The 26756-nt window shown below is 39.8% G+C and overlaps 3 protein-coding genes across 4 annotated transcripts; 2 read left to right on the top strand and 1 right to left on the bottom strand.

Moving 5' to 3' along the window:
- Window positions 1-2453: 2453 nt before the first annotated feature.
- Window positions 2454-7708, top strand: LOC146362054 (ras-related protein Rab-11B-like). The gene is made up of 5 exons (XM_084921512.1): window positions 2454-2610; window positions 4418-4613; window positions 5967-6160; window positions 6274-6354; window positions 6444-7708. The coding sequence occupies exons 1-5, from the start codon at window positions 2571-2573 to the stop codon at window positions 6587-6589; spliced, it is 657 nt and encodes a 218-aa protein (XP_084777638.1). The 5' UTR covers window positions 2454-2570; the 3' UTR covers window positions 6590-7708.
- Window positions 7709-7819: 111 nt separating this feature from the next.
- Window positions 7820-16863, top strand: marchf2 (membrane-associated ring finger (C3HC4) 2). Of its 2 annotated transcripts, none has more exons than XM_084921510.1 (5): window positions 7820-10188; window positions 12362-12659; window positions 13004-13199; window positions 13482-13691; window positions 13790-16863. In XM_084921510.1, exons 2-5 carry the CDS (start codon window positions 12463-12465, stop codon window positions 13946-13948), a joined length of 762 nt encoding a protein of 253 aa, XP_084777636.1. In that variant the 5' UTR covers window positions 7820-10188; window positions 12362-12462; the 3' UTR covers window positions 13949-16863. The 2 variants fall into 2 exon arrangements, with proteins under 2 accessions (XP_084777636.1, XP_084777635.1); XM_084921509.1 differs by having other exon boundaries at window positions 13004-13208.
- A 2311-nt stretch (window positions 16864-19174) lies between these two features.
- LOC146362052 (ras-related protein Rab-11B) lies at window positions 19175-24036 on the bottom strand. The gene is made up of 5 exons (XM_084921511.1): window positions 23857-24036; window positions 22420-22615; window positions 22137-22330; window positions 21963-22043; window positions 19175-20147 (listed from the first exon to the last, which is right to left on the bottom strand). The coding sequence occupies exons 1-5, from the start codon at window positions 23894-23896 to the stop codon at window positions 20002-20004; spliced, it is 657 nt and encodes a 218-aa protein (XP_084777637.1). The 5' UTR covers window positions 23897-24036; the 3' UTR covers window positions 19175-20001.
- Window positions 24037-26756: the final 2720 nt, after the last annotated feature.

The following is a 26756-nucleotide window of genomic DNA, read 5'->3' as shown; positions in this document are numbered from 1 at the left end:
CACCTCTGTAACACCAACCCTCTACATGTCCTCCTTCATCCGTGAAGCTTCTCTGAGGTCTTCCTCTTTTCCTCCTGCCGGTCAGCTCCATATTCAACATCCTTCATCCAATATATCCACTATTGCACACGTCCGAACCATCTCAGCCTCGTCTCTCTAACTTTGTCTCCAAACACCTCAACCTGAGTTGTCCCTCTGGTCTAACTTCTAATCCTGTCCATCCTGGTCCCTCCCAATAAAATCAGGACATTTTTACCATCTCCAACACGGCCTCCTGTCTTTTGTCAGTGTCACCACCTCTGTCTACCATCTTGTAAACCTTCTCTTTCACTCTAACTGCTATCCTTCTGTCACAAATAAATCCTGACACTCATCTCCACCCTGCCTGCACCCTTTTTTTCACTTCTCTGCTTTGGATTATTAACCCCAGGTATTTAAACTCAACTATCTACACTACCTCTACTCCTTGCATCTTCACTGTTACACCCATCTCCCTTATTTACATTTATTCTGTCTTGCTTCTACTGCCTTCCATTCCTCTTTAGGGCAAACATCCACCTTTCCTGAATCTCTTCCACCTCTCTATTGTCACTGTCATCTACGAACATCATCGTCCACAGAAACTCTTGCCTGACCTCGTCTGTCAACTTGTCCATTGCCACCACAAACAAGAGGGGCCTCAGAGCTGATCCCTGAAGTAATCCCACCCCCACGTGGAACCCATCTGTCATTCCTACAGTGCACCTCAACATGCCCTGCATTAGCTTCTCTGACAGTCCTGGCAAAATAATCATGTGACATGGAAACGAAACTTTGAACATGGCCACTGGAGAAACTTACCACATAAACCTCTGTGTCTGACTCCACAAATCATTAGTAAGTAATAAAGTACTTCAGACTTAAGGAGTCAAAAACATTTTAATTTATGGGTCACATGCTGCCCAGTTTGATCTCCACGTAACTTTTATCTTAACCTATTTAAAAAAACATGCCAAACTTGTCACTGAAAACAATATCCTGTGAACAGTCCATTTATATAAACTGATGATGAACAGCCTCTCTTAAGAAAAACACGTCTCAGCTTTACGACTGGAAACAGTGATGATTCAAAGAAATGCACTGGCATGACTCCTTGGCTTTAACACCATATTTCTGCTTGGTAGTAAAAAGACTATGGGTAATGTCTTTGTCAGTAACAAGGCGGTAAACCGAACAATGACTCAGACCTCTGGCTCAGATAAAACAGTTGTTAGCAGCACAATGTTTCCTTTGCAATATTTACATTGTAAAAAGTCATTCACCCGACCATGCAAATCCTTTAGTAGCTTGGTTCTGGTCAGTGGACAAAGTGTTTGAGAACTCCTGCATGAGGCTACAAAACATATAGGGAAACCTGAAATGTGACCCGTCCAGCATCTAGAGTATTGTCTATGTCAGATTTTTTTTACAACTTAAAGGCATTTCACCTCTCATCCGAATGGCCTCTTCAGTTCTAAAAGCTGAATGGAAGTCTCACATTATTAATTCTGTAAGCATGACAGGGGTTGTTGTTTTTGTAGAGTGCTATAAATATGGCCACTTGGTGGTGCCACTTCAAAGATTTATCAGAAGAAACAACCAAAATATGTTTTAAATAACTAAAGTAAATCTAAGAAGCTGATATTTTGCTCTGGATCACAATGGACAGACTAAGCTTTAACATCATTGAGATTGTTTTCCTAAGGTCATGAGAATGGCTGTAGGACTGCAGGAGAGGCTGTAAATTTGCACATGCAAAAGCAGAAAGCTAGGAAAGCCACATGATCTCATTCGAGATAATCCCTTTAACCTCTTTAGCCCAGCCCTTTAAATATAATGTATCAGTAGAACATTATCTCTGCCACAGGCAATGACCACAGACATACAGGCACACCTGAGTGTAATCTCAAATCTAGCTTTTTCTCTAATTGTAAGAACAAGAATATTTGCATCACCAGCTGCCTGTGTTGGCCTAGGCACATCCTCTCGGGTACAATTAAACCATTTCTGACCAGGGTATTATAGTTACCTACAACTATAATGACGTAAATGAAAAAGATAAAAGATAAAGATAGATAGAATATGAACATGGTATAACAATAATAGATGGTATATCCTGCTTTTCTAGCACAGTGTAGTATAGTCTTTCCGTCTTGGTGTATATTGTGCAATACTTTTTACTTCAAAACAAGAAAAAAATACCTCTCTCGTGCGTGTGTGTGTGTGTGTGTGTGTGTGTGTATAGGGGGTGGAGAGGGGGGCTCTGAAGGCTCCGAGCATCCAAATTAGGAGAACAAAGGCTGCGATGGTAGTCGTGTTTTTCAAGGTACACGATGATTGGCCAGCATCTTCAAAGAACTCATGTGATTGGTGGATTTGTCTGTCAGTCAATGAGATTAACTTTTCAATTGGCCTAACTGGAAGTTGCTAAACTCACGTGCCTTTCCTCTTCCTAGAAGGCGGTGCCTGCTGGTTGTTACCTGCTGGTGGAGAAGCTTGTTGTTGTTATTGTTGTTGTTTGTGTTAAAGTTTAAAAAAATAAGTCTTCTAAAATGGGAGCCCGAGACGATGAATACGACTACCTGTTCAAAGGTAAGTTTATCTCTGAAGGGGGATGAATGTCAGCGTCTCGGTCGTCTTTAATATGGCTCTCGGTAACAACAGGAGCAACTGAGGAAGTCAGTAATGCTAAAGTTAGCTCCACTGGTAGCAAAGTAGCAAACGATGAAACGATACCTGCTGAAAAAACTGACGCTGCTGCAGGTAGAGTTTGGAAATTCAGTGAACAAATGTGCATTCCCTAGCTTTAGGATACACCTTATCCCAGTGAGTAAGTTTAGACACGGCAGCTGTCAGGCTGCTTAAAGTGTGTTTAAGTAGCTAGCCGCTAACATCACAACGACGTTCCTACTTTGAAGTTAACTGAAACGAACCCATGTTCTGATTATATTTGATCTGTAAATCAAACGTAAACCAATTAGCTGGACAACTTGGTGATAACGACCTTGAGTATGCCTAACAGGAATAATTAATGTCATTTTATTCTCTCTGACATCATCAGATTTGTTTGTCACGTTAACATTAGACAAAATATGTCTTATATTAGTGAAGGTGGTGTGCATGAACCAAAGTGAAATTCTAGCGTAAAGTCAGTTTGAAAATGTCAGTGTTGAAAAAAATGATTTTTTTTAAGTGTTAAAAATATTAAAGCTGATGAGCCACATCATTAAGAAAAGGGGAAGCAGTTGTGGAAACTAGGATAAGAACAAAGCTGATGATAAGTTAGCAGCGGTATGGCACTACAGATGTGATGCCTCCTTTGAAAAGTGTAGAGAAGGTCAGAGAGTGCTTCACTGTGTCTCTGTGGATCTAGAGAAAACAAACGATACAGAGGAACTGTGGTACTCTATGAGGAAGTCAGAGGTAGCAGGGAAGTATGTGAGGCTGGTGCAGGACATGTATGAGGGCAGTGAGCCAGTGGTGACACTGGGTTCACGGTGGGATCGGATCGTCTGATCCACCTGAGCCTCTTCTTGTTTGCAGTAGTGATGGACAGACTGACAGATAAGGCCAGGGAGGAGTCTCTGTGAACTGTCATGTTTGCAGACGATACTGTGATCTGTAGTAAGCGTACGTGGCAGCTGGAAGAGAGCCTGGATAGGTGACTGTATGAACTAAGAGAGAAGGGTAATGAAAGTCAGTAGAAGCAAGACAGAATACCTCTGTGAATGAGAGGGAGAAAGGTGAATAGGTAAGCAAGCAAATAGCTGAGGTAGTAAAGGTAGAGAAGTTTTAATACCTGGGGTCAAGTCAGGGTAGAGTGGATGGAGACCAGTGTCAGGTGTGATTTGTGACAGAAAGACAGCAGCAAGAGTGAAAACAAAGCTTTACAAGATGGTAGTGAGACCTACTGTGATGTATGGCTTGGAAATGGTGATAATGAGAAGCAGACAGTAGGTCGAGCTGGAGGAGGCAAAGCTGAAGATGCTAAAATTTTCATTGGGTGAGACCATAATGATCAAGATTGGAAATGAGGACATCAGAGGGATTTAGATAGAAAGCTTGACAAGTCTGAGATTATTTGGATGTGCAGAGAAGAAATAGTGGATGTTGAGTATGGAGCTGCCAGCGAGGAAAAAAAAGAGAAAAACCTCAGAGGAGGTTGCAGAGGGTTGGTGTGACAGAGGAGGATGTTAGGGATATGGTGAGATGGGGGCAGGCAATCTGCTGTGGCGAGTTTGACTGGCTTAAATAAAAAAAAATATTTCTCTGGGCTGGCTGTGCACCATCACAGGGGTGGGAATGCTGCAGCCTTAAGTGAGCCATGGTAGACCGCTGACACAGCAGGTCTACTGTTTGCTTTGTTTTTTCATGTGTATGGTGTGTATTTTGATTCTAGTTGTACTAATTGGAGACTCTGGAGTGGGGAAGAGTAATCTGCTGTCCCGTTTCACAAGAAATGAGTTCAACTTGGAGAGCAAGAGCACCATCGGGGTGGAGTTTGCAACCCGCAGCATTCAGGTGGACGGCAAGACGATAAAAGCTCAAATCTGGGACACAGCTGGGCAGGAGCGCTACAGAGCCATCACCTCAGCGTGAGTTTGTTTTGTCGTATGCATTACTTAAGGTGTTACGTTAGTAATGGTTATTTATAGGGTAATGTTCACGCGCTTAGACTTGTATAATGAGATGTGTCTTTGCTAATAATTGTGGCTGAGTAGTACGTGTTTGAACCCCTTAGGGTACTAGACCTGGTACCAGTTTTAAATAAATTAATTGTCCAAATTCCTTTTGTTATCAGGAGGAATTAATCACCCACGAGGAACCATTTTGTAACAGCTGTTTATGTAGCCGGTCTGGCCTGAAACTCTGATTGCCTTGTTCTCTACGTTGTGTTGTGTGAATGATGAGAGGAGTCAACTCTCGCTTTGCCAGCTGGGGCGGGTTTATTCTCTCAAAACTGTTCAAAATAAAAACAGCTCAGTACAGCAAATTTAACTGGGCTTCTGCATGCACAGTTTTAAGGGAGAGAGAAGAATAGCGGACCACATGAGAAATCACCTGTATGCTCCTGTGCCCTAACCTGGGATCGGCAAATTAGCATGTTACAATAAAGTGCTGTACTCGACAGGGAAACAACAGTTAACACTAAAACATCCAACAAAACCGTGAGACAAAAATGCATAAAGGGAACAAGTAATCCTTGAATCACTTTTGTTTACTTTAACTGTGTTTAATCGCTCTGTAACCGGGAACACTAGCGTACACTCACCTCTCCTCAGCAGGGCCTCTGGGTGACTGAGGAGAATAGCGAAATGACTTTGTGGGAAGTCAAAGGTCACACAAACAAAATAAAAGCTCCAAAAATATAAATACAGAAAAAAAAAAAAAAAAAAAATATATATATATATATATATATATATATATATATATATATATATATATATATATATATATATATATATATATATATATATATATATACGTACGTACATATGTACATAAACGATACTGACAAAGCAAAAAATAAATTATTTTTTTAATACACCCGTTGCATTTATATGTATAAAAAGTTGTGAAAATAATACAAGGTATAAAATGCAATACAAGAAATCCTGCTGGAGATGCTGGAGTCTTGTGGTGTCAGATTGGTGGCACTATTGTTTTCAGCAAAAGCAGCAAGCCATTGCTCCATTGGATCATTGGGTCCTGTTCTGTTTTCTTTGTATTGTTTGTGTGTCCTCCTTATTTCTGTGGGGATGGAAATGATTGTGAACCTTAGTGTCTTTATATGAAACTGTTATTAGTCACCAATTATAACCAAAACAAGTGTAAAAGAAAATACATTTGGCTTGTAATTTCTATTTATGGTTTAAACTAATATTAAACCATGTTAATGTTAAAAAGTTAGTTGATAATGATGGCTTTATGGCCTCTATCTTCATCAGGTATTATCGGGGCGCAGTCGGGGCTCTCCTAGTTTATGATATTGCGAAGCACCTGACGTACGAGAATGTGGACCGCTGGTTGAAGGAGCTGAGGGACCACGCTGACAACAACATCGTCATCATGCTGGTTGGAAACAAGAGCGACCTTCGACATCTCAGGGCCGTGCCCACTGATGAGGCCCGAGCATTTGCAGGTGGATTTTTGAGTGTTCTTTGTTTTGCTTTGGAGCAGTCAAAGTAGCTCCTTAACATTCAGTTCAATTGCTGTAAAATAAAAATCCCTTTTCTTTCTTTTTTTTAACCTTAGAAAAGAACACTCTTTCATTTATTGAAACTTCAGCCTTGGACTCCACTAACGTAGAAGAAGCATTCAAGAGCATTCTCACAGGTAAAAAATAAAAAGTGTGAACTCAACTCAATAATCATCCAGGTACTCTACTGTTAGACCTCCTCTTATGCCATTGTTTTCTTTCCTAGAAATCTACCGTATCGTATCTCAGAAGCAAATATCAGACAGATCTGCACACGAAGATTCTCCAGGCAACAATGTAGTGGACATAAGTGTCCCCCCAACCATGGATGGGCAGAGGGGCAACAAACTCCCCTGCTGCCAAAGCCTGTGACCCTCCTTTTTTCTTTTTCTGGTTGACTTTGTGTCAGAGTTTTCTCTTTTCCCTTCTACTGTCAGATGCTGTCATCTTACCCTCATGGGTTCAGAAGTGTTTGACACAGAGACTCTTAGATTTGACATTCCTTTATGCTGTTTTCTTCTTTGTTCGTCTGAGTCCCGTGTCAAAACAACTTGTCTAAAATACGAAAACTGAGAAGAAAGACAATTGTTAAGCTGTTAACTACAATCTCTTTTTAATTCGCTAGATGATGATCCTATTGACCCACTCCTGCTGAAGGAGTGGTGAGGGATCGGTAGGCCTGTTTATGAGTGCTCAGAGGTGTTTTTACTCGGTTCCTTTTCTCAGCCTAATCTGCTATAGTGGAGTCTCATTTTCATGTCGGGTTGACCTGATTCTGCCTGTCTTGCAATGTGGGTGCAGAAGAGGAGATGAGAGGAAGGTTCGTTTGGAGTGCTGATGTGTGGTCTGTCAAGAGTTTCTGGTTGCCTCTTTAATTTTAATTTTCCTCTTTTGCACTGTGTGCCCACTCTGGCATGAAATTAGCATGAGCTTGGGACCAGACTGGCTATGAATGACTGACTCATTATAGGCAAGCATGAAACACATGACACATTTTTTTGTGTGTGTGTGAGTGAATTTTAGTTTTGTACACAAACATACCAAAGGAAACAATCAGAATCAGTTTTGGGGAAGCTCATTTCACCGTGTTCAAGGATGTTACGATTGCAGGTGATTGCTAAAATGTCCAGGTTATTTGCAACAAATGTGTAACGGTCCACAGGAGATGCATTGTTATAAGTTGTGGTGCATGATGTCAAACTTTAATTTTAGAATTAGATTGGGGTTTTTTGCACTAGAGTCCAGTTATTTCAGTGGAACCTTATATTTCAAAATGGCATAAAATTTTCATCAGGTAGCATTTTGCTACCTGTAAGGAAAACAATGCTGACAGAAAAGGAAAAATGAAGTTGAAATTGTAACATTTCTGTACCGAATAAGCCATTGCTGTCATTAATCCTAACTGTTGAACAGGAATTGATAAAAGTTTGTAAACTCAGAACATTATCCGTGGAAAACCAATAAATAAATACTCCCCACATACTGCTTTCACTTCAGCAACATTAATGGGTTTTACTTGAAAAAAAATGGAAGTGAAAATCAGAAATGCAAATTTTGTTTTCATACTTGGGTAGAAAAAAATATTTCCACCCATCTGGTTGAGGTGCTGTCATGCATTTAGGTGTTCATAAGAAAGCATCTCATACATTTAAATGTGAATTTAATCTGAGCAGATATCTTTTTTCCTACTTTTGCATTACACCAGAAAATACTGAATCATAACTAAAACCTGTCCATATGACCATACAGCAGACAGTTATTTTGGCATCCCTTACTCAGTTAGTTTACTCATACCTTAAGCTGGGTTGTTTTAATAATTGACAGATGGGTTTCTTAGGCATTTGGGATACAAACCTACTTTTTAGGTTGTATTCAAAATTATTAGAAATGTATAAATAAGGTTAAAGCGATAAAATTAGGATAGTTTACTACATGTAACATTTCAGGGCAGGCCTTTCTGTCTACAAAGCACATTTAAAACAAGAAGTGCCAATTCTGAGAGTACACTACTATGAGAAAGCAGGTGGTGTTGACGACAAGGTTTGTGAGCATTATAACTCAAGAGCGAGATGACATAAGGTTTTCAAATTCATCCTATGAGTACATCTGATAAAAATCTCGGATAAATTGGAATCTCAATGACCTTGACCTCAAGTACATAGGTCAACTTTTTGAAAAGCACCTAGGGTTTTCAGGTGCATCTGAGGGTGTTACTGGTGTAAAAGAAGGTTTCAGGTTTTTCCTCAGTAGCTGAAAAGCTGCTCTGTTTAAATGAGGTGACTCACTTGGCCGTTGCACCTCTATTATACAGTCATTGATTCAAACAGATACTATGATCATGAATTTGTTCTACTCCTGCTTGGGTTAATGACTTTGTCTTTAAACTAACATATGTAACCATAGTCTATTAATAGTTGTGGCTATTATAGACCACAATATGTGTTGAATCACTATGCAATTTGGTGGGGTGTATGTAATTTTGGCTGGGAAAAATATATTTTAAATGAAAATATTAGGCTAAAGAAAGAAAACTTCCAATGAGCTTCAGAGTCATTAATTGGCCACCTTCGTTCTTCAACACAGTGTGAGCTCTGAGGCAAGCTTTCTTGTAGTTTCTTTAAGTAGTCTTCAGACATAGTTCTACAGGCCACAGTCTATCAAAATCTGACACTGTTTTTCTAAGTGTATACATCCATTACCTTTGTGACATTTTTCTGTTCTCCACTTGTCCAGTTTCCTCAAAAAGTTCAAGGTTCAGTACGTACAGTACTGAGATGTGCTAATTTTTTGGCTAATAGAGCTTTGAGGATCACCTTCTTGGTGCATAAAAACTATTTTTTTTTATCTGTCAATTTGGTATCTTTGGGACTTTTTGTAGATTAAAATAGAATCTTAGTTGTTACTAAGAGCTTTAAATAGGCTCTTAGTAACAACGTGTCTCAACATAAACTTAAAATTATTTCTTTGCTAAGTTGTCATGTTACGTATAGACATGACACTGGTTCATCCCTTGAGTTTAAAGCATTTTTTTATGCGTGAATGTTACATAGGTCAGTTGTAAGCAGTTCACCTAGCAAAAAACACTCCTCTGAAAATAGGTGCAAGGCAGAAAAAAGGAAAAATGAGTTGCTCGAGATCACTTTAACAGTTTTCAGTTTGACTTTATGGAAGCAAACATAAAGAAATGAAGGGCAAATCGAGATTTTTACACAGTATCATAAATGATGTGATTTAATTATTTGCATGTTTAAGGTTACATTTTCTCACTGCACCATCTCGTGGTACAAACTGGTATTACACTGAAGTACAGCCAGGCCCAACTTTAGTACAGATCTCTTCAACACAGTACATAGATGTTTAGAGAGAGAGAAGTCACGGTGGATGTTTCTTCACATTCTGCTCACAGCTGAAGTTCAAACATAAATGAGGCCGTTTAAACTGTTATAAACTAAACAGAGGAAAGCCACTATGTCACTGACTGAAGCGAAACAAAACTTAAAGTGAAATAAAAACTGATTTAAAAATGCAGATGTGTTAAACAGTGTGAGTTAATGGTTTTGAATTGTGTTGAATTGTGAAGTGTTCCGGTCTCATTGAGCCTGTCATGTTTCCTGTTGGGGCCCCTCCCTTTGGCACGCTGCTGTTTGCGGCCACATTTATAGCCGTCTTCGGGATTTGTTTGTGCTCTGAGACGCCCTGTTTCTTCGCCGCAGACGCAGGCAGCTGATGATGATGATGATGACCCTCTGGGTAGTATTTAAAGCCCAGGGAAAGCGGAAGCCTGGCCTGACTGTTATCAGTTGAGAACTGCTAGCTGGTGTAGCCCTACACTGAGCAGCCTTCATCGTTAGCCGCCTGTGCTGTTCACTCATATATAGTTATTAAACATGAATAGAGAAGGAAATGCGAGCTTTTTCGGACAACAGGACTAAAACATCACCAAGAAGAAAGAGAAGAAGAAGAAGTCACGGGTGAGTAGCTGTTAGCTTTTATTTGTTGCTTTTTTCCACCAAGCGGACGGCTAGCACTTCGCTGACAGCTAGCAAACAACACAGCTGCCGTGAAAGTGAAACTGATTAGAAAATGCTTCTTTATAACGACATTTTCACTGTGACGAAGTTGGATAGTTGTTATTCGTGTGTAAAGAACAGCAGAGATACACACAGCTAATTTGAGTTGCCGCGCAGTTGTACAGTATCATAATTCAACTCTGATCCAGACAATAGTCTGGTTCAAATTCCCACATCTGTCTGCAGCGGTTAGTTCCTGTAACAGAGCCACAGTGAAGGAAAATGCCCCAGTTCGAAAGCTAACTGTATATTAATGTGTGAGGGTTTATCATTGTAAGAAACCCATCATTAATCATTCATTCAAACGTGTAATTTTTGTTTGATCTTGACAAAATCCCTGCATTGACGTTCCCCAGCTGACGAATCCATACACACAGCTGATATTTAAAAGACTCGGAAAACAATAGCTTAATAGAGTCAGCGGTTGCCTTAATTTGGGGTTACCTCTTTGTTTATTTAGGTCAGGGATTGTACCTCTTAATCACCCCTGACGTACCCCCTCCCAATCTCCGTATGCATAAACAATAATACCAAGCAGCAATAGGGAAAACATGCTCTTCGGGTTCACAAAGCTGTTCATCATCTGGCTCTGTTAATTCAGGATTTAACAAATCAAAGTGCATAAGAGTGTGACTCAACTAAAACGAGCTATAAATAATCATAAAAAGGCTTTGTTGTCTAACTTCTATTTAAACAGTGAGATGCTTGACTTGAGTTGAATCATCTTTTCTCAGTTGCGAGGGTTAGAAACAGCATTCATTGCCAGATGTTGTCTAAATTCTTGTTTGATTGAACAGCAAAATCTCATAAACAGACACAAACATTTCTGCACTGGCTGTCATGTCAAATCTCCTCTTGAAAAACAAGTGTTGGACCTGGAAGAGTATACTGGGTTTGCGTATAAATGCTGTAGTTTACCAAGGGTATGTACAGTGCTAAAGAGGTTTTATTATCAGCACTAGCCCAGTGTTAACCCACATAAACAATAGACTAGTAGCTCAGTAGTTCTTTAAAAGTAAGTTGATAAGTATTTTCAGTGAATATTCCCCCCAAATCCCCATTAAAGTTCCATATATATCAGACATGCTACTTTGAAATTATTGTTTCTTATTTTATTGCTTGTAATCAGTGTATTTAAATTTTGCTTATTTTGTTCTAATTCATTTGTACAGAATAGGATACATTTTTGAGACGGCAAGAAAAAATGTTGTTAAGGGTTATCTGGGTTAAGACAGCTGTTGCACATCACACTCACTGTCACTGACCTCACACTTGGTTTTATAATGGATTAGCAGCTGCTTTTGGGCAAACTGGCCCACCTCCAAACTGACAGCTTTCTTCTAAAAGACGGAATGTCTTTTCTGGATAATTTTAGCCGTTCCCACGTGGAAGGAAATTAATCATTTGTGAAACAGACTACAGACATTTAAGTAACTCTGTCACAGTACTGCAGTGAGCCAAATGACGAACAAACTCTGGTCTACTATCACATTTTTATATATATATATATATATATATATATATATATATATATATATATATATATATATATAATGCTATACGTCAGTGTCTGTTTGATCAGTTATCTGGTTAGTAACCCGGTTACCGACTTCCCTGACAGTGCTAGAAACATTAAGAGGGAAGTGGTGAGTTGGGTTATTGCAAAACTGTAATACCATGTTGTTTGCTAGTCATGAACATGAAGGTCAATAAAAACAGATGGACTGTAAGCATAATATAGCAAACATAAAATGACTCATCATGATAGTGCAGGCATTGGACTGTAGCTGATTTCCGTAAGTTCCTTTTCCAAACCCAGAACTTCCCTCCGACGAGCCTAATCTGGACACTAAAGTATTAATGGACAAGTGCACACTGTAGCACACAAAAAAAACTTACTTAAAACATCACTCAAACTTGTCTCCTTGATCCATTTATTTAGTTTGAGCATTTGCAGAGTAAAATTGGGTTTCTCTAGTATATTAAGTTGGAGTAAAATTACTTGCTATCTCTCCACCACAGACATTTTTTAAAAACTATAATGCATTGTCTGTGTGTGTCTGTTTCTCTGCAGAGCCACTAGAGAAAAACAGGAGAAGTTTGTGCCTGGCACTCCCCCAGCCTCCCCTCACCTCCAACCCTTCACACCCTCCAGTCCATCCGTGCTGCCAGCGAATGGACCCTGTAACAATGACGACCGGCGGGTGCTGCCACCTCCCCGGCTCTCTGTGTGACTGTGCCAGCAACACAGGCCTGTGGAAGAGCGTGGAGGAAGCGGGCGGTGACGGGTGCCAGGCGCTCTACGTCACCCAGGTCACAGCCATAGATGGACGGTTGCTGTCCTCTGTGCTCAAACCAATGAGTGCACAAAGGTACTTTAAGAATATTACTGTTATTGCTGTAAGATGTTCCACAGGTAAACTTTGAATGGGATTGTGTTGTGATGGCAGCTTCTCCAGAGATAGGAAAAATATATATATATTTTTCTTTTAATGAAAGAAGTTGCTAAACTTGTGATTATGCCTTGTATTAACACTATTTCAGACAGCGCACTTTTCCAGTTTGCTTGTTTTTTTTTTTTTTTCACATTTCTTCACTACACACCCAGTGAATATTATCATTATTCTCTTTGGGATAGAATGGTAAACATTTTTGCTGTGTTTCATGCAGACAATGCCTGCCATTTATAAAAATCTCTGTATATTTTTTATCTCAGTGATGGTCCCATTTGCCGTATTTGCCATGAAGGAGGCAGCAGCGAGGGTCTCCTGTCTCCATGTGACTGCACAGGCACTTTGGGTACAGTGCACAAGAGCTGCTTAGAGAAGTGGCTGTCGTCCTCCAACACCAGCTATTGTGAGCTTTGCCACACAGAGTTCAGCATCGAGCGCCGACCGAGGCCCCTCACAGAGGTAACAAAGGTCAATGCCCTTTGCCTTGTCTGCAACAATCCTTCTTCTCATCCTTTTTATTCATCGTGGTTGGGCTGCTGGTTGTGAATGAGTGTGTATGTATGAAAGTGTGATGGTGCTTTTTATCCGTCTTTTTCTTGTTTTACATCTCTCTGCTTGCTTGCTTGCTTCTTTGTTAATGCAGAATGTCTTTTCTCTTCATTAGCTTCTTTCTTTTTCCCTGGTTTCTGCCACAGTCTGACTTCTTTCTGTTTTTCTTCCCTCCTACGTCTTACCCCACAGTGGCTGCGAGATCCCGGCCCCCGTAATGAGAAGAGAACACTGTTCTGTGACATGGTGTGCTTCCTGTTTATCACTCCTCTAGCAGCTATTTCTGGCTGGCTTTGCCTGAGGGGCGCTCAGGATCATCTTCAGCTGAGGAGCTGGCTGCAGGCTGTGGGCCTCATTGCCCTCACCATTGCCCTCTTCACCATCTACGTCCTTTGGACTTTGGTAAAAAAAATAAAATAATTCCCATCCATTATTACTGTAAAGCAGACATTTTCACTCGGAAAAGTTGATGTATAATGCTGCACTTCGGTTTTCTTCAGGTATCATTCCGCTACCACTGTCAGCTGTACTCTGAGTGGAGGAGAACAAACCAGAAAGTACGTCTGCTCATTCCCGAAGCCAAGGAGTCGAACTCTTCCCAGCATTCCTTGCTCTCTAATAAACTGATGAAAAAATCGGCCAGTGAGAGCATCGTATGAGACCAAACGGAGATAGTCGATGATTATTACATCTTTTACGTATGAGGGCTGATTCCCGATGCATCCTGCCCACAGTTTTGACTTTGAAGAAACACCTGTGGGGATTTTTTTTGTGTGTGTCGCTTTTTTTTTCTTTGCACCATGGGCTGATATTTTTTCACATATCATTTTATAATCCTCACATGGGTGCAGGAATTGGCACATTTTAAAGGAATCTGCCTGTCCTCGTGTCAGGTGTTGACCAAGTTTATGCAAAGGCACTGAGGAACGGTGAAGGTGGTGGAAGCATGCAGAAATGGAGCCGAGCTGATCATCACAGATGTGACAACATGACTGGCTAAAACTGATAGCATAAAACAAGATGGATCGAGTAAACTTGTTAAAGAGGACTGTGAAATTGAATGATTGTCCTGCTTGGTTTAACAACCCATCGATGGTCAGGTATAGCACGTCTACTCATTGTGTATTGCGATGATAAAAGCAACTGCTACATACGCCTTTTAATCGTGTGCTACGTGGGCACGCACTTACCTACTTGGGGCTTCTCTCCTCTGCCCACTGAGGATCTCATTGTATAATCACATATTAGTCTGTAGTGTGAAGATAAAAAGCTTTGATCTTTAATTTTTATTTCATAGTCACATCTGGATACATCATTTGAGTGGAATCTTTTAACTCACAGCTTTTACATCATCTCATCCGAGACCAGGCGGCTGCATAACATTCGTAAAGCAGAGACTTGTGCAATAAAACACTGTGGACATCGAGGTTTTCGCAGTACACGAAGACAGTTCTACCAACGTGCACAGTTATGCATGCAAGCAGCACTGTTAATATTTTTTTTTACTCTTATTGTATTCTAAAATCATTTTTTAAACCACTTAAGGACGAATGACTTTCCTATTCCTACTGAAGTAGGGTTTAACAGTGTCCTCATAGAGGTTCTTGTACTATCAATATGTAACAAGTAGGTATTTATATTTATATAGATGGATAGAAACTCCATCACGAGTATTGGTGTGGTGGCTGGGGCAGTGTACTAAAGCGTTATTGGTGTTGCTTGTTATTCATTTTTGGCGTTTCCTTTTTTCTTTTTTTTTTTTCATGATCACAACAGTCAGCGAATTCCTGCTGTTCTTTAAGTTACGATTAAGCATTTGGTCTAATGTGATGAGAAACTTTCTTAATCTGGGATTTTTAGTGCTGGTAAACCCTAAAGGTAACCGCCAGCATTTTGATGTTACTGACCAGACTCGCCTGGGACTGGCTGTGTTGGTAGAGTTGGGAGATAGCTGAAGTTGATTACAAACTACAGCGTGTGCCTGGTATTCAGATTTCCGGGTCATATGATGGTCCAGTTTTTGTAACGTGGAACATTGTTTCTTCTCTATGCTTAATTTAGGTTACAGGGAGATGTCTAATTGCTTTTTAACGCATGCTGTAGGCTGTCCACAGGGAGACAAGCTTGTAGATTTTAAAAAAAAACCCTCCCAACATTACATGTACTACTAAAAAAAAAAAAAATTTAATTCAGTGGATCTAATGAAGCCATTTCAGCTTAGTATTGGTCTGAAATACTTTAATCATTTTTATTTATAGATTTGTCTTTTAATGGGTTGCAATTAAAAGAATTCCTCCCCTTAAAGGGGGTGTTTAAAGCGATATAAGTTTAAAACTAACCTGACGACGACCTGTTTGGTGGATTTTTGATTATAATTCCAAGAAAGGAATTGGTGATGCATGACGCCATCATGGTGATCAAACTGTGCGATGCCTTTTGATTTAGTTCCATTTAATGAATGCTTCTGCATTTAGTAAATGGGCAAAATCTATCATTCTTGGTTAATTATCTAAATATTTACCTTTAAATCAGTCAGACTTGAATAGTAATTTATTAACATGATGTGGTGTGTGGTGATGTAAAATTTATCAGAGGAAAATGTGTTTTTAGAAAGGGCTTGTGGTAACATTCAGCAGACAAATCAGATCAGTGAAATTATTAGTTTCCAGTAAGCATCGTACATTTTCCTCTCCTGTCCTTTGTTAATGCTACATAAATGTGGTAAACCCGAAATGAGGTTACCAGTTAAGTAGGTGGTGAAGCATTAGTGATGTAAAGACGTCTGTTTTCAGGAGGAATGTTGACATATGTTTGTGTTTTCCTCCCTTTTCTCACAGTGCTGCATTACCAGTAACGAGTCATTTCCTTGTTTACATTACCAGTTCCCTTTGGTACATTTCACTCCTGCTCGTTTGATCCGCGTTCTGCCCCAGATAAATATTTGTTTGTGTTTTTAAGAACAAAGGATTACACCCTGCAGTACTGCGGTGCGCTCGTCTGCCTTGCAGGCTTATGATTAATTTGGTCATCCGTGTGTTTACCCGAGAAAGTACGAGAAATCTGTTTGTACGATGTAGTGCAAGAAATAACTGATTTTTTGATGCAATGCAAACTTATTTCCTGTATTGGGAGTCTCTGCAGAGTTGCATCAAACTATGCAACACTTCTCCTTTTTTGGCTACTAAGAATTTCTGACAGTGTTTTTAGAGAAACATAAAAAGAGAGTCTAAAATGTTTGTCCTAAAAGTGTCATGACACGTTTAAGACAAATTTGAGTCGGGAAAGCAAATATAGAAAGGGATTTTTATTTGATTTCTTTGTTGTTACTCACACAAATGAACACGCAAATGTTAATAATGTTGCGTTATAACACATTTGTGAACTGGGCATGTTGTTTTTTTTTTTGTTTCATCTGCAATTTATGTTGCTATTCCTCAGTATTTTTTTTTAATATTGTTAAATACTACAATGTTTATGGTGTGCTGTGGGGTGAAGGGATGTCTTCATCAATGTACTGGTACCTGCAATCAGCCAAGAAATGTTTGCAAAGCAAATAAAACATAATCATAAATTATGTGATCATGAATTTGTCAGTGATAGTTTGTCTGCACTTGTGTAGTGTTGGTAAGGAATTGTCATATATGTTATATAGTGTAGTTATAATGGATGTTTACAAGTCCTTCTCCTAGTGCAGTGACGATGACATGTCATTAAGTCTGTTTTGAAACTCAGCTCAGTGAGCTTGCTAATCCTAATGGAAAAAAAAACAAACCGCTAATGTCAAGTCCTTCTATGGTATCCGTGGAGACTCACTCAGTATCTGCTTCCTGTCCGCTGCATGCGGCATAAGCAGCTTAGAGTAACACAAGTTCAAAATATGCGGTTTTTGTGAAGAGGGTCTGCTCTCCAGGAAGGAAAAATGTTTTTCACAGGTTATTATTAGGAGTCAAAGCAATGTTAAAGCTGTTTCTTCTGCTTTCCTACTTGCCTGTCTTGCTCTCAGTGACAGCAGTTGCATTCTAGAGATGTAAATCTTGGTGTGCTGCTCCAAGAAAAATGATCTAGATGGTGACCAGATACAAAAGAGCTACAAAGGATATACTCAGGTAAAAAATTGCAATGTATTTTTAAAATATTTGTGTTTATCTGCATTTAAAAGGGGACTTCTTTATATCCTGTCATATACGCTCTCTGGCCTCTTCATTAGGTACAAATCTTGAGCTGTCAGTCACATGTCATAAACGTTATACATTTAGACATGGTGATAACTGCTGACGTTCAAACTGAAAATCAAAACGTGGAAGAAATTAGATTTAGGTGACTCTGAGTATGATGTAGTTGTTGGCGCCAGACAGGCTGGTCTGAGTGCTGATGTACTGGGGTTTTTCCCAAAGAAAGAATGGCATGAAAATGAGAAAATATCCAGTGAGCAGCAGTTCTCTGGGTGAAAATGTTTTGTTAATGCCAGAGGTCAGAGGAGAATGACCAGACTGCTCTGAGCTGATAGGAAGGAAACTGTAACTCAAACACTCCCTACAACCGAGGTATGCAGAAGAGGATAGCGGAAGGCACGGGAACCTTGAAGCTGGGCTACATCAGCAGAAGACCACACCAGGTGGCACGCCTCGCCTGGCAACTGAAAACAGGAAACTGAGGCTACAATTCACATGGGCTCACCAAAATGGGACAATAGAAGATTAGAAAAACGTTGCCTGGTCCGATAAGGCTCCACTTCTGCTGTGACACATGAGTGGCAGGGTGAAAATTTGGCACAAACAGCATGAAAGCATGGATTCATCCTGCCTTGTGCTGACAGATCAGATGACTGGTGGTGGTGAAGATTTTCCTACAACAACCCACCGCTGACGATCTTCATGCTTATCACCGGCATACCAGTCTTCTAATGCCTGCGTCCAACACCTTAGATCATCTCAAACAATACGTTCACTACACTCGAATGGGCTATATAGTCACCACATCTCAATCCAGTAGAGCACCTTTAGGATGTGGTGGAACAGGAGATATGGATGTATGGCCACAAATCTCTGAGGAAGAACTGCATTAACTTGTTGAATCTATGGCAGGAAGAATGAAAGCAGTTTTGAAGGTAAAGGTTCCTACCCAGTGCCCAGTAAGTGTATTTGCAGTGTTACACTGGTGGATGCTCATACTAAAGATGACTAGTTCAGGTGACCCTGAACCCCCCCGTAACTATGCTAGGCTGCTAGGGGGTTTCACACTGAGTGCTTCTTCTTCACTCACCTTTTCACTATATCTTTAGACACCACTCCACATTTAATCATTAACTCTTGCTCTCTTCCACAATGTGTCTTTTATTTTGTTGCCCTCAACCCCAAACAGTTGTGGTGGATGACCTCCCCTTACTGAGCTTAGCTCTACTGAATGTGTCTTCCTGTTAAAGTGGAGTTTTTCCTTCCCACTGTCGCTAAGTGCTTGCTCAAAGAGGGGGTTGTCTGATTGTAGGGCCTTATAATATAAAGCACCCTGCTGATGCTATTTGGCAATATAAACTGAATTGTACTCTATCAGGGTCCAAGAATAAAACATAGTAATCAAATTTATGATCAAAGATTCGATTCGACTTAAATTTCTGTACTAGCAGCTGTATTTTCAGATTCAAAAACCCAGTTTTCTAACTTCAAAAAGGCGTAATTCAAAGTTTTAAATATTTACATTAGTAGAGTTTAGAATGAGACATCAACATGTAAGCAGTTATGGCTCAGGAGGTTGAGCGGGTCATCTGCTTATTAGGCTACTTTGGTCAGATACTGAGATCCCAATTACTGGAAAGACGACAGAGTGAGCCAGCTAAAAAGTGATTAAAAGCATGAAGTAAAGAAGTCAGAGAGGAAAAGCACTGTAAATACCAGTCCATTTTACATTTTAATGTTTTTCACCTACCTTACACTTACACATGTAAAATAGTTATCTAAGTGACTTCAGAGCTAGAATTAAAATGACAATATTTCAGTTTATGTTTTTGTGTGGAATAGTTTAAAATTGTCCACGCAGTTCAGTACATTTCTGATGAGAAAAAACAAAAACAAAAAACACAAACAAATGAAAACCAAACAAGTCAGAGTATGTTAAATATCCATTTAACAAACTGCTTCAGTCAAGGATTTTATTGTAAATTTACACAGTTCTTAAACTGAAAGTAAAACAATGATGACTTCAGCCAAATCTTCTTCAATAAATACATAATGAGGATATTTTTTGGCATGATGTAAGAAGGATGTAAGAGCCACACTGTCAAATAGCACAATACTGCTTCACCTGGTTGGAGTAACTGTCTGTAGTTTATTTACACAGCACCATCTAGTGGTAACCATTGAAATGTATCTCACAGCATCCCTTTAGAGGACAGTGTTTCAGTTCAAACAACTTCACAGGCTTCAGTAAGACAGCAAAGACTGCCTTGCTCCTGGATAACAGGAACCTTCACGCAGACTGACTGAGTGACATAAAGGCTTCTGAAATGTTTCTTTCATGGCAGAAAAGAAGAGCACAAGTGACTTCAAAAGTACTTTATAAAACAAAAGTAAAGGTTTAAAAAAAGATTTTAAAAAAGAAAAGAGGCTAAAGTGGTGAGGGAGTTGGCCGTGAGCAGAGCTACGGGGGGAAAAAGTGCACAGGTGATGTGATGTGGAGGTGAATGTGGAGGAGAGGATGAGTGTCATTGGACAGAGCGTCACAGGCTCTGGCAGCACTGGAGTTTGTTGCCCTTCTGCCCGTCAGTGGTTGGCGGGACACTTATATCTACGACATTGTTGCCTGGAGACTCGTCGTGTGCAGATCTGTCTGCTATCTGCTTCTGTGACACGATGCGATAGATTTCTGCAGACAAATTTGAGAAATATAGAGGGAAAAAAATTACACTTTTGCAATGTTCATCATTTAAATTTTAATGTTCTTATTTATTTAACTGGCTGTGCAGATTAAATATAAAAAGGTACTATCAGCTGCTCGTGCATTTCCCAGAGGAGTCGCCACATGTTTTGATCTGGCACAGATTTTTATGCCAGATGCCCTTCCTGATGTAACCCTCCCATTTATCCAGGGATCAGCCCAAGGAATACACTAGTTTGTCACCCTGAGGTGGGGTTTGTTTCTCTCTCAGTCCTCTATTTTTAACCAGGGGGTGTAAAGAACGCTAAATGTGTTATTAAATAAATAAATATTTAACAGTAGCATGTAAGTTACACTTACTGATCAAACTAATCTAAATATGAGTGCATTTAAAATGTACCAAATTTAAGTAAACATTAATTACAACCCATGCCTAAATCCCCAGAATTAATACATGTTAAAGTGTGTACAGTAGTTATATAAATGCTTTTCCTGCTTCTATTTGGCATGCAACTAACATACATTACTGTCAGAAAAAAGTCTTGATTCGCCATCATTTCTTTACATTTTACAAGGAAACTGACAGCACAGTCTTCAGGAATAGTTCTCCAGGCTTCCTGGAGAACATTAAAAGCTTTTCTTTAGATAATGGATGTCTTTTTTTCCATTCCCTGACAAGATGATCCCACACTCCTTCAATAATGTTGAAGTCTGGGCTCTCAGGAGGCCAGTCCTTGCCTTACAGTGTTCTGTTATGCGTTTTTCTTCTCAGGTATGCCTTTACTGGATTGACAGTGTGTTTGGGATCACTGACAAATGAAGCCGTTGCTCAGATTTGGCTCATTCAAAATCTAACCGTTCTTTTCTGTATTCATTAATTTTAACAAGATCTCCAACACCACTAGCTGAAATGCAGCTCCAAACCATGACAGAGCGTCCACCATGTTTTATAGATGGTTGTAGACACTCACTGTTGTACCTCTCTCCCGAGTTCCTCCAGACAAAATGATGGCAATATAAACCAAAAATTTTCAAATTTGGATTAATCACTCCATCAGGCCTGTTGGCATTATTTTTCAGTCCCATTCTTGTGTAACTTGGCAAACACCAGCCTTTTCTCTCTATTTATTCCCCCTTCCGACTGGCTTCTTGATAGCCATGACTTTAAGATACTGATAGATGTGCAACTTCTTATTTTGTCCTTCATTTGTCCAGTTTCCCCTGTTGTTTTAAGGATATGCTGCACAGCGTGCTAAGCTACGCCAAGTTTTCAGATAAAGCTCATTGAGAATCACCTTGTTGATGCAAAACACTACCATTGGCTTGAGTTGGGTGGCTTTTTTATGCTTCAATGATTCATAGGTCAGTGTTAGTGGCTTAACATTAACATTAATTCACTGCATTTACAGCAGTCAAATAATCAATTTTTCAGAAAAAAAGCACACTGGGAAGCTATAATATAAAGTGCATCTACATGTCATCATACAGATGTTAACATGTATAATACTGCACATACAATGACTGGAACATTCAAGTTGTTCTTACTAACCTTAAAAATCGCGGTCAAAATATTGAGCACAACATGACTTATTTTAACAATAGTTAATGTAGTTACCCATTCTTGTTTATCATCAACATATTCAACTAATAACGGACTTTGGGGACATCAAAAATCATTTCACAGTGACAAAATCTATACTGAAACATTTGATGAAATTACATGAACTGGTCACTACCAGTATTATGATTTTGGTAGATGACTTTTATCAGATTTCAAAATAAAAATTCTGTGTGCATTCCTACCTGTTAAAATGTTCTTGAATGCCTCCTCTACATTCGTGGAGTCCAATGCTGACGTCTCAATAAATGAGAGTGTGTTCTTTTCTAATACGAGAAGAGACGTTCGACACTTGAGATATGCACAAAATCACACTGAGCGCAGACTGTTTGGCATAATTGTGTCTCAGTGCGATTTACCTGCGAATGCTCGGGCCTCATCAGTGGGCACGGCCCTGAGGTGTCGGAGGTCGCTCTTGTTTCCAACCAGCATTATGACAATGTTGTTATCAGCATGGTCCCTCAGCTCCTTCAACCAACGTTCAACGTTCTCATATGTCAGGTGCTTTGCGATATCGTAGACTAGGAGAGCTCCGACTGCACCGCGATAATACCTAAGTGAACCAGCATAAACGGAACGATTAAAATACTGTCAATACAGCATGATCGTGTAAGCTAGTTCAGACAAACTGAAAATACTCACGCTGAGGTGATGGCTCTGTAGCGCTCCTGCCCAGCTGTGTCCCAGATCTGAGCCTTTATCGTTTTGCCGTCCACCTGAATGCTTCGGGTGGCGAACTCCACCCCGATGGTGCTCTTGCTCTCCAGGTTGAACTCATTTCTTGTGAAACGGGACAGCAGGTTACTTTTCCCTACTCCAGAGTCTCCGATTAGTACAACTAGAAACAATACAAAAATTATATTTAGACTTTAAATGAAAAGCACACAAGGAACTTGTACTTTTTATAGTGTCCCATAGGCGAGTCTGTGACCAGTGACTGGATTTCTACTTTGTTTTTACACTTAATTTAAACAGACTCATTTTTAGCTGCAGCATTACAGATTTTACTACAGAATTTACAGCCATGCTGAAAGTGCTGAACTGTTGCTTTCTATCTCTCTCTAGCTATCAGACTTTGCTCTTTTGGGAATGAGGCTGGAAGAAGTTGCCAATATCCTGCTCTATGGGAAATCTGACTCATCAGTTTCTCAAGTCCTCTTATTGCTGTGTCGTAACAAATCATCAGTATCTTACAATCAGTATCCAACGGCTTCTCTAGACCGCCTTACTTTGATTTGATATTTTTAAGAGATAGCTACTTGGCCATTCATAGTGTTTCATCTCAGGTTAATATCACAAGGGAGGAAATAAGGATGCCACCTATTGTGGTCCCATTCTGACAATGAAACCTAATCAACATAACTGTAATCCTAGGAGTAAATGGATCATATGATCAGGGCTTGGTATTTGTTTGGTATGAAAATATGCTGGCTTTTGATGTTTGGAAAATACCTGGGAGCAAAACAAGGCTCTACTGGAGTTTCCTCCTCTTTGCTTTCACTGGGAGCGAGTTTCCTCCCTCAGGCTCCAGTTTTGTTTTGTTTTTTTGTTTTTTTTTGGGGGGGGTAGGCACAAAGAGGAATCCTGTTTTCTTAATCATTTCATCTGACTTTAGGAGGCAGTCTAAAGAAAGCAGACCATTGCTGGAGCCCCTGCTTAAATAGCAGACGTCTACGTGTGGCCACCACAAAGGAAAACTTATCTTTCATGCCAGTAAAGTTTAATTAATGCAGAAGTAATGGCACCATCCGTCTGACTAGCCACTAGCTTGCAGCGCCACACGCCCTACTTTCTAGAAAAGCCCAAACTGCTAGCTGTAAACCTCGGTACAAAAGAAACAGCACCGCACCTAAAGTAACGGTAAATATGGGTTTAATTAGAGGAAGCGACGCTTCAATTGTAAAATAAAATAATAATAATAATAAAATAAAATGTAAAAAAAAAAAAAAAAGGGGGGGGGGGGATCTCGGGTTAGCTACAGTTAGCAGCCACCACCAGCTGATTTTCTACCCGGCGGTACCGCAGCTAGCATGCTAACTGACGCTGAACCCGTCCAGAAGCGGCAGCGGTTCCGCTTACCTTTAAACAAGAAGTCATATTCATCGTCCCTGTTCCCCATCGTTTGATACTATCGCCCTCCTTTTTGAGATTGCGGTGATGAGAGTAGGTAGGTTTCCCTGCCCAAACCAGGGTGGTGCGCCAAGATGACGAGAGACAATGTGCACGGAGCGGAGCCGCTGACACGGTCACGTGACTGCCCGCTACGCAGTTGCGCTACAGAGAGGAGGCGATGCGGTTAGTACTGGGAAAAGTCTCCCTGTGGATACTTTACATTAATTTACCTTCTTATTATAATTCGACTTTTAATATTTTGTGTTTTTAAGGTTATAAATTATGTCATAGTTTTTGAGGTTTCTGACGTTTAATTTACAGACATATGAAAATGAAAATGAAAAACCAAGTACATCCTTACCGCTTCCATAGGAATAAAGAGGGTAAGTAACAGGCAGGTGCCGGTAATCAAATGCAACAAGTCCTTCATTGTACAGAGAGATCATTCACAAGTTGAAAACATTCAAGACAGCTGCCAGCAAATTCACCCTTAAGTTACATGTTCAAGTTCATGATTGTACAAATAGAAAACAGCAAGAATGTCTTCTTTGGAAAGGAAGGAGAAACCCTCCTCTTACCAGAAATAACTGCCAGCACGGCTTATCTGCACCTGAACAAACCACTAGACTTCTGGAGCAAAGTGGAGATATTTCACCATGCACAATGAAAACAAAACACAGCATATCAGGAAAAACGCCTCATACCATAACTATCAAACATGGTGGTAGAGGGGTGATGGTTTAGGTTTGTTTTGCAGCCACTGGACACATTACAGAAAATGAGTCGACCATGTACTCCTCTGTATACCAAAGTATTTTGGAGGCCATTTGTCTGACAGCTAGATGTTGGCTCATGCAATAAGAAAACAATCAAGGTGTTGTAATGGTCCAAAGTCCAGACCTGAACCTGACTGAAGTTCTGTCTCAAAAGCCTTAGGACAGCTGTGCAATGCAAATGAATAAGAGTGGGCCAGAATTCTTCCAAAATAATTTGAGTGACTGATAAAGTCACACAGAAAACAAGTTATTGCTGCTAAAGGTGATTCCACATTTAGCAAGTTACTGATTATGGGATGTGCTCAGTTTTTCACAGGACTGCAGAGAGTCCCTTGAAGTCACATACAAGTATTTTATTTGCGTTGCTTTAGTTTTCCATCCAAACAAGGAAAAAGAAAAATGGAAAAACACATAATACTGATGATGAAACTGAGTGCTAGCCATCCCACACTCTTACAAAGTTGGCAGTACTGATTTCTCCAGCTGCACTGTGCTGAGAAATGGTTAAACAGTTTTGTATATTAAAAAACGTGTTGTGTATTTATTTTAAAGATCCAACGATTACAAAAATTGGCCGAACAAACGTGATAAACTGCTGCCCATGTTACAGTCTGTGTACGTCAGGCCAATCAAGCTGTAGTACAATAGTGGCCAAATGTTTTGGCACTACCAAAACTAAACTTATATGTATTTGTTAAATTAAATCTTTGAAACTTATGAAGCCTTTGTGATTGTTCTTCACTGTATCATAGAAACATGTTTGTGTAACTGCCAAAACTTTTGGTGTAGGACAAAAAAGCAACACCAGGGGACAGCAATGCTTTGGTCTGAACCAACTCTCTACTTACAACTAATCTGACAAATCTATATCATCCAAGTCCATCCAAAACTTTTGAAAAGGCCCAAAACAGCTAAAGAAAGGAACCTGTGTGGCCAACACTGGAAAGATATTTGAATCTCATCAGCTCTTGAAATGGTGATATTTATGTAGTGCTTAACTTCAACAAATGCATAAACTAATAAACTTAAGATGGCACACCTACAAAAAAAACCCTACACCCTTCTCTTGTCAAATGAATGTACAATAAACTGTGCAGCCACTTACCAGAAATCAGAGAGATTTGCAGTGAGGGCGAGGACTGTTGGGTGCACTCGCTGTTGCTTCTTTTTTTTTTTTTGGTTTCAACTTTTGTGTCCATCATCTAAACACCTTTGTGAACACAAGAATTCATAATCAACCACTATAAACAGTGATTCATGCTAAATGTGGTTTAAAAAAACACACAACTAAAGTACAATACTCACTTCTAAAGGAACTCAAGTGGAGAGCTGTGGATTTGCAAATTTTAAAGACTTTGCAAAATTTATTCATGTTGATAGGATGTGGATTCAGGCTTTGTCAACTAGTTAAAAACCAAAACACAAAAATCACAGAAGAAGAGCAGAGTTCAATGCCAGCTGGTTTACTGAACTTGCAAGTTCAACAAATACCAAGAAGAAACCAAAAAAGCTCCCGGGGTGTTCGCTGTAAGCACATGCAGGTCAAGAGCCAGCAGAGACAAACAATAATGCAGACCTTTGGGGGACTTCGGGGCCCTTTTTTATTGATGACACCTCCACCTTTTGTTTATCTTAATAAATAAATTGAATACATTTTCAGATTTATTCAATCCCCATCTTACACTGTATGTTATTCCCCAACTGTGTCCGAATCTTTTCCTTAACAATTTCCTATTAGTTGTGTTTATTCATGTCTTACTTTGATCAACATGTCAATTTACATCATTTTGGTCCTGCATGATATTTGACACTTGTGTTACATCACTGTCTGGGCACTCCACCCGGAGCTTATGATCTGTTCTCATTGTGGTTATTTTGACAGGTCGGTGCTGCGGTAGATACGCAATGATGATTGTTTTACTCGCTTTATAGTAAGGGATAGTCAATCCCATTTGGCAGTTCTATGACTTTGAAACCCCTGTTGCACTACCAGGAATAGACTGTAAATCTCAGCCTTTGGAGTTTGTACCACTTCAGCCTGTACAACTAAAATAATGACCAGGTGCATCTTCAAATGGTCCTGATTCTACC

The sequence above is a fragment of the Perissodus microlepis genome, chromosome 23 (genome assembly GCF_051167445.1).
Source record: "Perissodus microlepis isolate ML-2025 ecotype Zambia chromosome 23, ASM5116744v1, whole genome shotgun sequence".
Taxonomy (NCBI): domain Eukaryota; kingdom Metazoa; phylum Chordata; class Actinopteri; order Cichliformes; family Cichlidae; genus Perissodus; species Perissodus microlepis.
The sequence above is the reverse complement of the archived record's forward strand: the minus strand, read 5'-3'. Positions and strand labels throughout refer to the sequence as shown.

Coding starts and splice junctions, on each gene's coding strand:
- LOC146362054 (XM_084921512.1), top strand. CDS start 2,571: ATGGGAGCCCGAGACGATGAATACGACTACCTGTTCAAAG. Junction 6,161..6,273: donor TGAGGCCCGAGCATTTGCAG/GTGGATTTTTGA, acceptor TTTTAACCTTAG/AAAAGAACACTCTTTCATTT. Junction 6,355..6,443: donor ATTCAAGAGCATTCTCACAG/GTAAAAAATAAA, acceptor TTTCTTTCCTAG/AAATCTACCGTATCGTATCT.
- marchf2 (XM_084921509.1), top strand. CDS start 12,463: ATGGACCCTGTAACAATGACGACCGGCGGGTGCTGCCACCTCCCCGGC. Junction 13,209..13,481: donor CCCTCACAGAGGTAACAAAG/GTCAATGCCCTT, acceptor CTTACCCCACAG/TGGCTGCGAGATCCCGGCCC. Junction 13,692..13,789: donor TCTACGTCCTTTGGACTTTG/GTAAAAAAAATA, acceptor GGTTTTCTTCAG/GTATCATTCCGCTACCACTG.
- LOC146362052 (XM_084921511.1), bottom strand. CDS start 23,896: ATGGGGAACAGGGACGATGAATATGACTTCTTGTTTAAAG. Junction 22,331..22,419: donor TACAGAGCCATCACCTCAGC/GTGAGTATTTTC, acceptor TGGTTCACTTAG/GTATTATCGCGGTGCAGTCG. Junction 20,148..21,962: donor ATTCAAGAACATTTTAACAG/GTAGGAATGCAC, acceptor ATTTGTCTGCAG/AAATCTATCGCATCGTGTCA.